We start from the raw sequence: 12015 nt of genomic DNA, 5'->3' as shown, positions 1-12015 counted from the left end.
ATAAAGAATAACTATATCTGAGTTATTATGAGGCATTATTCATGGACTTTCCTGCACATAAAGGCGTATGAAAAGATGTTGCTGCAAGTAATTTCTGGACCCCTGTTTCCTTCTATGCTTTGATGGTCTAGAAAACATGGGGAAGGGTTCAAAACAGATCGTTCTGGTTAAATTTGGATTTAAGAATTAAAGAAACCTCATCCCAACTATAACCAGGCAGGTGTGATTGATTGATTGATTGGGGTTGGAGCTGAATTCTGCAGGACAGTGGAGCTGATCTAGATATAGATATAGCACAATATAGATGAAGCGCTAATATTTTATTGTGCTGTGGCCGTCAAGCCCAAACATGCGATTGTATTCTAAAGGCCCCGATATACTCAAGGCAAAGTACTTCTTCGTTTAAGGGTAAAACAAAGTTCAAATACGTGAGCAGCGATATACAGTTATCGAACATCTGACACAGCCGAGCGACCGCTAGATGAATATGTAAATTTAGATGAATATGTAGATTTCCTCTAAAGAACAAAATAAACAAAATTGAGAAACAGCAAGCATTTTAATAAAGCATTAGAAAAGCATCTGACTATAGCACAGTGCTTATGTACTTTGCACAAGCTCTACGTTACTCCAGTGAAGTCACGTCACGTTTATTTATAGATCACTATATACAATAAATAGCTTAGAATCTGCTCTTTTAAGAGTCCTAAATGATATATATCTCATCACTGATTCTGGTAAACCATTGGCTCTGGTCCTCTTAGATCTAAGTGCTGCTTTTGACTTAGTAGACCATAACATCCTTCTGTCTCGTCTGGAGTCTTGTGTTGGACTTCGTGGTTCTGTTTTACAGTGGTTTCAGTCTTACCTGTCAGATAGATGTTTTACTGTTCAGTTAGGACAATATTCATCCTCTAACAAACCGCTTGGATGTGGTGTCCCTCAGGGATCAATCCTTGGGCCTGTGTTATTTTCTTTATATTTGCTCCCTCTGGCTGCTATTTTTAAAAAGCATGGTGTTTCTTTTCATTTTTATGCTGATGATACCCAACTTTACCTTCCCTTGCAACGCAATAACAAATCTTCTCTTCAGCCGCTGTTAGACTGCCTGAATGATCTTAAGTCATGGCTGTCAAGTAATTTTTTACACTTAAATGAAAACAAATCTGAGTTTATTTTGTTCGGTCCCAAGGAAAACTGTGTTTTTGACTTTGATCTTGGCCTTCTCACCCCGTACAACTCTAAGTGTGTCAGGAATCTGGGCTTCCTATTTGACTCAAGTTTAAAACTTGATAAACAGATTTCTGCTGTTGTTAAGTCATGCTTTTATCAACTCCGCCTTCTCAGTAAAGTAAAGTCCATTTTATCAAGAAGTAACTTAGAAATAGCAATTCATGAGTTCGTTACTTCTAGGCTGGACTACTGTAATTCTTTGTATCATGGCATTTCTCAGGCATCCATCTCCAGTCTGAAGCTTCGGTAGTAATGAACATCGAATATTCGAAGCTTCGAAGAGAGGGGGCTGAACATATTCTTCTCTCTAATAAAGGCAGTATTCTCTATGTGTCTGGCCGTTTGCATTTTGATTATTTCGAGAACCGTTCATCCAATCGACTTCACAGGGGAGTGCAGTGTCGCATTTGGTGCAATATAGATGGACACGCCAGACGCAACACGTTCAGAATGAATAAACTTTTAATAAACTACAGCACAACACGAGCGGGAAGCGGCGCGCCTCACACGGGCAGGGCTAATGCTCCGAGAACTGACACTGCCATATAAAACGCACACACACAGGTCTGTTAAATTAAGCAATACTTTTAAGGTAGTCTAATATTTTTCTGACTAACAAATTACTGACACAGTAAAGGGTAGATTTAAATAAAGAAAAACAAAATTTAAATAAAGAAAAACAAAATTTAAATAAATAAAAAACGAAATTTAAATAAAGAAAAACTAAATTTAAATAAAGAAAAACGAAATTCGTTTCCGTTGCTGGAACACTTTTAGGCGTCGGTTCTATTTCTAGCATGCATGCGTTTTCCGCGTGGCTAGAGCCGCGCCTGAGTGTCTCTCGCAGGCAGTGTGCAAACTCCAACCTGTTAACATGGGAGCCGAAATAAAAACGGACACGCCACGCAGCCAGTGTGTCACCGGCCTTATTCAAGTGCGAATGAGAACCGTTTCACGGGGGATCCCAGGTGTGCAAAAAAACCCCCCAAAAAAACGAATATTAGAATGTCAAATTTTCAAATCGAATACCAACCCACCGAACGAATATTCGGGTCCAGCCCTACTTAATTTACTAGTTCTTTTAGTGCTTATGTCAAATAGTTAAGTCAGAAGGATCACATGCATAAAGTCATGTGCAAATGAGCACCTTTACAATGAGAGCTGTTGCAGCCGTTGGGTTTACAAAATAAATCATTTCAATACAGATTCTTTGTTCTCATTGTTGTACCAAAATTCTACCAAACCATGGATGCACCGCTGCAGCCCAACCATAAACACAAAGTAAAAGAATAAGTGACCTTTCCAAAGGAGCCTTGTCCCAAAACCTTGAGCAGCTCAAACTGGCTGGGCTCGGCCTTCTCACAGCCCTCCTTCACATGATGAGTGATGGGAATCTCTTTATAGGCCCCCTCATCCTGCACACACAAACACACACACAGCTGTAGACATCCGGACAAGAGACAAATCAAAACAAACCATGCAAAACCAAAAAACGACCTGTGTGCATTTCATTATTTGTGAAAAAAAAAAGGTTTTCTGAAGTGTGTGTATATATATATATATATATATACACACTTCAGAAAAACCTGTTTGGTTTTTTTTCACAAAAACAGTCAGAGCTCCAGACCATCAAATGACAGCAGTGGCACACACAGCTCCTGATTTTGTACATGAGGATGAGGACTGAATTAAAGACATTTATTCTCATAAGAAACTATAATTTCCTGAAACTTTCTAAAAAAACAAAAACAATTTCCTGTCATACTGTATAGTGTAAATGTTGTTATATCAAAACGTGAACTTCATATCGTATATTAAACCAAAATCTGAGATAACCATATCACCACACTTCTAAAAATAAAAATTAATTTCACTGTAGCAAAGTTGGGCTTGAAGGGCTCAGTGCAAGGAATATTCTGGACTTGTCCAGTCGGGACAGTGATTCAGATGTTTACTTGCCCTGAAAAAATATTCACTGGCCACATATTGTACATCTCGCTTAAATGGCTTAAAATTACTTGAATGATTTAATTTGCAAGACTTTAAAACAAGTGAAAATTATAAACGACGCCAATCAAGCCAGTGATGATAATCCATCTTTCTCGCTAGTCTCGGGCCATCAGGCACTCCTTATTGTCGAGCCCTGGCATGTGTTATTTACTGTTTTAAAATGTAATTGTCACCCTGCTGTCTCTAAGGGTCATTAAAATCCCACATGGCTGGAACGTGGAGCCGTTCTGAGAGGTTCACAGGCCAAGCACCGGCATTTTACACAATTACTCACACAGTGTGTGTAGGACTCCTCCTCCATTGGCTCATCCATGATCTGATGCCCATTAACCTGAAATCAAAAACATAAATATCACATTATGGTTTTCACAATACAGCAGCATGAAACCGTAATCTTTCATTCACACCAAAATAGGGCTGCTTATTTTTTCTATCAAATTTTTTGGGGGTTTCGAAAACCAGAATAGACAAACACCGAAGAAGATAGTCCAGAGGAGAGAAGAGAGTGGATGCTGAGTGCTTGTTATCATTGGTATCTGAGAACAGACTTATTCTCACACGTTCTTTATACAGAATATCATTTCCACTAAATTATGTGATCACTGTCCGTTCCTCCATGTGCGCGAGTGTTAACTTATTATTCTGAGAACACGTTCTAGATACCTTCTGCTCCTCCGTATATAAACAAAATTAATACTTCATTTTTCTCCAGATGAAATATGAAGGCATATAGACATGATTATGACTATATGTTTTCTGTATGTTTTATGGTTAAGTATGACATTTTTTATTAAGCACTCGATGATGTTTACAGTGGGTTTTGAGCAAAGACATTAATAATCACATACATTTTGAAGTGTAGCTTGATGCTATTGCTAATCGTACGTACCTCTAATTACATTTTAAGATGTATTCTTGCAAGCATTATAGAGTTTGTGTTTCTGGTGTGATCTTAATTTATTGCTGTATATAATGCAGCGGACGATGTTATAGCCGTATACGAGAAACACACAAGGAAAAATGCATTGCTGGTCGTGAAGGTGTGAATTAGCAGAGAGTGATCAGTCGCTTCGCGTTCAGTGTGAAAGGTCCGTTCTTCAGCGATTCGCCTCGCTTTTCGCATCTCGCTCAGTGTGAAAGGGCTTTATCGGTGTAAGAAGCCTCATAATCTTACAGAGTGATGTTTTCAAACACTCAACTGACATTATGAAGTGAGTTTGGAGTAAAAACTTGTTATTAAATGTTTTCTTTTGTTGGACAAGAGGTTCATAAATGCTTCTCATGTTCGGAAAGATGTTTTACACGTGTTGCTTTTTCACATGCACGTTATAAGCAACTCAGACTCACAGTGTTTTCAGACGGAGCAGCGTTCACAACTGATCACAGAGCCATGCTTCACTGACAAGCTGAGCATAAAATCAAATCAAATCAAATCACAGCCTTTGTGATTTCATAATCGCACTAAGCCAAACCGGTTTAAGCGTGATTTCGGGTTAACTGCGATTAATCGTGCAGCCCTATCTGTCTATCCTGTAGGTAGGAGGTCCAATGAGTTTCTACGAAGACCCATTCAAGGAATAACTTATCTAGCGCCTCACTGGATATATTATATAAAAAAGAATATCATTGAATGCAATTGATTGCCTTGTTTTATTTACCACTATTGGGCGATAAACTAAAAGAAAGACCTTCTAGGTGTAATTGTAGTTAAGTAAACAATTTAAACCAGGGCTCGACATTAAGCCTTGTCATGTCCTTGTCCTTGGGAAAAGTAAACCAGTCATTCACTTCTCCAAGTAAAAAAGTTACTAAAGTAAAAATGGTATAAAGTAATATTGCTTTATTCTGTGTTCTATCAGCTTTTACATACTTAAATCTAATTGTATTTGATATTTACCCCAGGGTGTTATTTACCTTTATAAAGGCCAATTTTTTTTAACCTTATTAAATGTATGCGTCATTTTTCAAGACAAATTCTTCCATTTGATCAATAAATTAAATTATAATAATAAGACACTATAGGGCTGTTACCAATCAAATTAAACAATTTACACTGCAGAACTACAACTGCAATAAATAATGTTATGAGATAAAGGTTTCAAATACATTTTTGAATATACAAATAAGAAATGATGGAAAAAACGGCAATGATACCTTTAAACGTGAAACTAAACCGCCTGTAGGTGGCGGCACTTAATGAGTCAGTCCATAAGAAATTCACTCAAAACGCTGAATCATTCACTAACAAAACACCGCTGAGAGTTGCTTTAATGTGCAACACTTCTGCTGTGATCTTTGTTTGGAACTATTTTCGCTGGTGAAATATTGCAGGGCATTGCAAATAATTGCTAACAATAATTTTGGTAATCGAGGAATCGTTCGATTATTTTGACGATTTATCGAGTAATCAGATTTTTTTTTTTTGTGGTAATAAAAATAGACATAAGCAATGGGGGTGGGAATCTTTTGGCACCACATGATTCGATTCAAATCGATTCAAATTGATTCCTCAGGTCATGATTAGATAAAAAAAATAGATTTCAAATTTGATATAGATTTGATTGTGGTTTACTGTTTTGTGTTCATTTTCTTATTTGACTGTGGTACAGTTTAATAGGTCTAGAAGAAGAAAAAAAAAATCTCTCACTGCAGTGAATTAATTGTAAACCTTGAAATTTATTAAATTTTTTCATCCCATTTTATTCAACCCAATATTATAAAACAAATGCCCTTTAAGCTGACTGCAATCATTACATGACTGGCATTCTTCTGTAATAAAGCAAGGCAGCCCTGAGAAAATTAGAAAAACTACTTGGTACATAAATAAAATTCCTTGATACAAAAATTTAATGAAAAGAGGTTTTTAACAGGATGGTGGGGAGCAGTGTGAGTAAAATAAAAGATGATCCGGCCACGTTAAAGTTTAAAGTCTGGACACACTTCGGCTTTTATACCATTGATGGGACAAACAAAATCTACAAAGAGCATGTGATGTACAAGAACTGCCAGGTAAAAGTGAAGTGCATGGGTAATACAACCAACATGCAAAGCACTTGCACCCTGATCTCACTGAAAACATCTTTGCGAAGACGCAGATTCAGACGAATGCAATTCCATTTATGAACATCTCGGTCTTAAAGCCACAAGCTGATGACTCGGAGACCAAGACCATCAGTAGGGACGCACAATTGATTAATCTGATTGATTAATGCACAATGAACATTTTGGCCGATACCGATAATTATTTATATTTGAAAGCCAATTTTTATCATTTTTGAGAGCCTGATTACAAAAACAAAAGTCTCACCATTTAAAAACCATGTCCTAAGCACTTCAACATAAATCAAACATATTAGCCTACAGTACAGTAGCCTACCAGGGTTGAACCAAGTTTTACAATTCATTTTACACTCCTATGGCCAACTTTCTTTATCAAATAAAAATATATTGCCTTACAAATAAATAAAACAATGCCTTAATATTATTTTTATTATAATTTTATGTAGCCTATTTGACAGATTTGCACTGCACATGTTGCACTTAACTGTATTTTCCTTTTCAAAGTGATTGCAATCATATTTCAAGCAATAAAAAACCCATCATTGCAAACAGTGAAGAAGAGTCTCAGCTGAAGGAAATAATCTGTTATTTATCAGCTTTAACACATCGGCCAAATTTTCGCATTGGGTCGATAACGATAAATGAACACATATCAGCTAATGCCTATATAGTGGCCGATATATCATGCATCTCTATTTATTTATATAGCACTTTATACAATACAGATTGTTTCAAATCAGCTTCACAGTAATAAACAGGAAAATAACTAAATCAATGTTGCAAAATTCAAAGTCTGCCAGTTCAAAATAGACAATATAGTGTCATTACCGTATTATGAAAAGAGTTCATTATTCACTTTGAGTAACTTAAGTTCAATATTGATTAAAATCAGTTCAATAACAGAGTCGATAATCAATTATGAAACAAAGTTGAAAGAGCTATGAACAAGACACCTAAGCAAATGACCTACAGTTTAGCAAGACAAGGACTGTTGCAGTTATGTTTGATTTGTGTAACGTTTACATTACTATTGAAACTGTAATCTATTCCCATTTCACACTAATCTGCGTTTCAGAAACACATATCAATACCAAAAAATAAAACAGAAAGCCTTTATGAGAAATAATATTTATGTAACGTTATTGAAAATATCTTCAACAGACAGCTGAAGAATAGGCTAATATATAGACATAGAGAGAAAGACATATTTAGTTAGTTTATTAGAACGAACAACAGACACACAAAAAAAACAGAAATATTAAACTATAATATCGCACATCCTTTGTCTGATACGAGTACAGATTCATGTTGACAGCTCAATCACTGTGTAACTAACAGATGAAGGCAGATGAGACTGTGTGTGTGTGTGTGTGTGTGTGTGTGCGTGCGCGTGCGCGTGCTTTAGTCATGACTCATAAGATGAATCCGATCAACAAGCGCAGACTAATCTTCATTATCATCATCAACTCAGTACATTAACACGCTCGTGTTTTACACATAGCAGAAACGCGATGTCATTGATATGAGCGTCATTTGATTTAATAGTGTGCAGGAATCACGAGTAGCATCTTTATCACATGCTAACCGCTCGAGCTAACGCTGTCGTCACGCGAGTCTCCACACTGCGCGCGCGCACCCGCGCGACAGGGACACACGCTCGCTCACATCATCACCAAAAACACACAAAGCTGTCATTAAAATCACCGATCATCAATACTGGTCAATGAATGTTGTCATATATATATGACATACCTCACTGCTGACGCTCTGCACCTCCATTTTGAGCGAGGACTCCTGCGCGGGGCCGAAAGATATCATATGGTTGGACTAGAGGCTTATTCCGTGAGGCATTTCTGCGTCGTGTGTGACCATTAAATGTGCATGAAGATCAAGTGACGCGGCGATTTGCAGGAGCACACAAACCGCGCGGGCCGCTCCGCTCGCTTATTCCCGCAAATATGGCCGTCTCTGTCCGCGCGAGCTGAACACGGCAGCGCTGACGTCACCGTGACGCAACCCAGCGGAGGATTTCCCCATCAACCGACTGAGCTTTGTGTATCATCTTTCTCCTCACAGGATTCATATTTGGAATAACGAATTGATTACAATTAAAGGCAAGAGTAGTTTGTTTTTTGGGGGGGTTGGATTGGTTGGATTACGATTTAAATTACTTGAGTGATGATCTGTTTGATTCAACTCTAAAAATGTATTAATTTATGTCTGTTAAATTTTCCTATAAAATATAAAGAATTTTTACAGTAATCAAAGCTATCCCTTCTGGACTTATTCATTTGATGAGCAGCCATCTGTCCTATTATAAAGTAGATAATAAAGACTAATTTCTATATAAATGGCAAATATATATATATATAATTTGTTTGATAAATGCACTAATAAAGATATTAGACCAGAAGAAGAAAAAGTAAAAAAAGTTATTCCAATAAGGGATTTTTATTGGAATTCCTTTGTAAGGGATGCTAATTGGAAAAAGCCATGGCTGTTACCCTACACATTTGTTTTTATTTCAAATAAATTAATTATTAAATTCCACTTAAAAAATTCATTTAAATATTTCTCATTTCTAACAATTGGAAATACTCAACTCACTCTTCTCTATGATGTGCTGTCCTCTTTCCCTGAGGATGGCACTCCACTTGTAGTCTTTGGTGATTTCAACATTCATCTAGAGAAGCCTTATACAACAGATTTCATCTCTCTCCTAGCCTTATTCGATCTCAAACAGCTCATCACCACAAGTACTCACAAATCAGGCAACCAACTGGACCTTGTTTGCACATGCAACTGCATCACAGGCAACATTTTGGTGAAACCTCTGCACATTTCCGATCATTTCTTCATTACTTTCAATCTTTCATCTGCTGTGTCATCTTCTCTTCCCTCACCCTCACAATTCTCATCTCTGGATGTGAATACCGCAACGGATACTTTATATTCCACTTAACCTTTTTCTCTAGACAATATCTGCCCTCTCTCCTCCAGGCCAGCACGCACTACTCCCTCTAACCCCTGGTTATCTGATGTTCTTTGTGAACACCGGACCGAACTCAGGGCAGCGGAGAGGAAATGGCGCAAATCAAAAGACACATCTGACCTGAGTATGTATCAGTCTCTGGTCTCTTCCTTTTCTGTTGAAGTTCATGCTGCGAAATCTTCACATTTCCACAAGATTAACAGCGCCTCTAACACACGGACACTTTTCAAGACATTCAACTCTCTCCTCTGTCCACCTCCACCACCCACCTCCTCTTTAATTGCTGATGAATTTGCTAATTTCTTCACCAATAAAACAACAACTATCAGCAGTCACTTCTCAGCTCCACACACACAGGAACCCAGACCAACCTCTCCCACAGCCAATAACCTTCTCTCTTCCTTCCCTCCACTAACCGAGGCAGAAATAGTTTCCTGTAGCTCAAACAGTAGAGCGTTGGCGCTTGCAACGCCAAGGCCATGGGTTCGATTCCCAGGGAAAGCAAGAACTGATAAGAATATAAAATGTGTACCTTGAAATGCAATGTAAGTCGCTTTGGATAAATAGCGTCTGCCAAATGCATAAATGTGTAAATGTTAGTATCTAAACTTCTCCTCTCCAGTCATCCTACCACCTGCCCTCTAGAACCCATCCCCTCCCATCTACTGTATTCTAGCAGGCTCGGGTAACCCTGAAAACAACATTAAACACATAACTCGTAGAGAATTACAGACCTGTCTCTCTCCTACCATTCATTGTGAAAACACTTGAACGAGTTGCTTTCAACCAAGTATCATCTTTCCCGTCTTTGAACAACCAGCTGGATGTCAACCAACCTGTATTCAAGAAAGGGCATTCAACCAAGACGGCATTGCTGTCGGTCACAGAAGCCCTGCGGATCGCAAAAGCTGCTTCCAGATCATCAGTTCTCATTCTCCTGGATCTGTCTGATGCCTTCGACACTGTGAATCATCAGATTCTTCGGTCCACCCTCTCATCTCTGGGCATCACAGGAACTTCCCTCCACTGGTTTGTGTCCTATCTCACAGGTAGATCCTTCAGGGTCGCATGGAGAGGCGAGGTATCCAAAGCACATCAGCTTGACCACAGGGGTTCCTCAAGGTTCAGTTCTTGGACCCCTCCTCTTCTCCATTACACCACATCACTGGGACACATCATACAGGCACATGGTTTCTCCTACCACTGCTATGCTGATGACACACAGCTCTTCCTCTCATTTCAACCAGATGATCCCACAGTAGCTGCACGGATCTCAAGCTGTCTGGCGGACATCTCGACATGGATGAAGGAAGTCAACTTACGCCAAAAGAGTAACACTTGACGATGTATGACATAGGATGTAGGATTAGTGTAAGCTTTGACGCCTCTCACAACAAACTCAAGCCCCTCTTCTCTTTTATCGAAATCTTCCGACATATATCTCTAAAAATTCCCGTTTTAGACTTCTAATTCCTGACCGGTGTTTTGTTTTGCTCTATCCTCTTTGCTTCCTAGATGCACTTTTATGGACTTCAAAACAGAAACAGCCATTCACTGCCATAATAAAGCTTTTTTTTTAAGTAATAAAGATTTTTTAATATAACTCAGATTGTAGTTGGCAGTTCTCTAGAAAAATAAGTGATCACATTTCACACAGTCAGCTTATCCTCAATCTTTGGATGTCATCCTTTGTTTTGCGATTGTAAAAGCATCATCTGTAAGTTAATTCTTCATTACATAATGCTTTATGATACATATTTGCATATATTTGTGATAAGTTTATTCTAAGCTTTGATTTAATGTAATTTTGGTGATAGCCTTTAGCTATTAGCCTTTCTTTGGTGTAGCATTCAATGTGTTGATTCCATTCTACTTTGATACGATAACTTCACTATATGAGTCAATATTTGTATTTATTGCTATTTTCTTTGTTATCTGACAATCCCATTTAAGTAAATTTATGACACTGATTTCATTTGGTGTATTTTCAGAACTACATGAATGTTCTTTAGTCATTGGAAAATTGTTCTGATTATTGTTTATTTGCTGTTTTTTACAGTTTTACTCCTAATTCATAATGTACTTGGCATCTTATTAAACGGCAAAGACTAAGATGAATCCTGACTCGTCTGTACTTTATGGATGGAGTTTGGCTGGCTGTTAAATTGCATCTGTACATGCAAGGAGAGAGCAATAGAGCAATAGCCTACAGTCTCTGAACAAACAACACACGTCAGTTTAACACAGAAAGAATTAAGGCATAGTTACTTTTTTGCCCATTGTTCTCTGAACTGTCGGTCTACATCATTGTCTTCTGTGTATCAGAATAATTCGTCAGCAAGTGATAACAGCAATTTCTTAGCGATATTTACACTAAATGAAAATAGCAATATATATATACATATACAGTATATATGTTTACACTAGCCTAAAAGTAGCAGTTCTTTGCAATTAGTGCAAATAGATGTTAGATGCTTTTTATACTTATAAATAGTGTCAGATACTATTTGCACCTCAGTAATAGAGCATAGAGTGTAAATTACTATATTTATTAAAATTATTGAATGGATGCCGCCTTATTGGGACAGTAAAGCTCTCCTTACACCTACCCCATAAACACTTCATTATTAAACACTTGTTGGGCACTTTATTTCCACTATTAATTTTTTTTTTTCTCATTTTTATTGAAAGTTAATGCCTTTCTGATCTGATATGTAATG

The 12015-nt window shown here is 37.6% G+C and overlaps 1 protein-coding gene across 2 annotated transcripts in view; it reads right to left on the bottom strand.

Annotated features, from left to right (window-relative positions):
- rps6kal (ribosomal protein S6 kinase a, like) overlaps positions 1-8317 on the bottom strand; it is a 31517-nt gene extending 23200 nt beyond the window's left edge. For both annotated transcript variants that reach the window (XM_079892332.1, XM_079892331.1), the window contains exons 1-3: positions 8056-8317; positions 3518-3574; positions 2532-2648 (exon numbers count right to left, since the gene is read on the bottom strand). In XM_079892332.1, the coding sequence (XP_079748458.1) occupies positions 2532-2648; positions 3518-3574; positions 8056-8121 (240 nt within the window). In that variant the 5' untranslated portion in view covers positions 8122-8317. The remainder of the gene's footprint in view (positions 1-2531; positions 2649-3517; positions 3575-8055) is intronic.
- Positions 8318-12015: the final 3698 nt, after the last annotated feature.

Source organism: Squalius cephalus, assembly GCF_949319135.1.
Source record: "Squalius cephalus genome assembly, chromosome: 14".
NCBI lineage: Eukaryota > Metazoa > Chordata > Actinopteri > Cypriniformes > Leuciscidae > Squalius > Squalius cephalus.
This window is presented reverse-complemented; position numbering and strand designations above follow the sequence as displayed.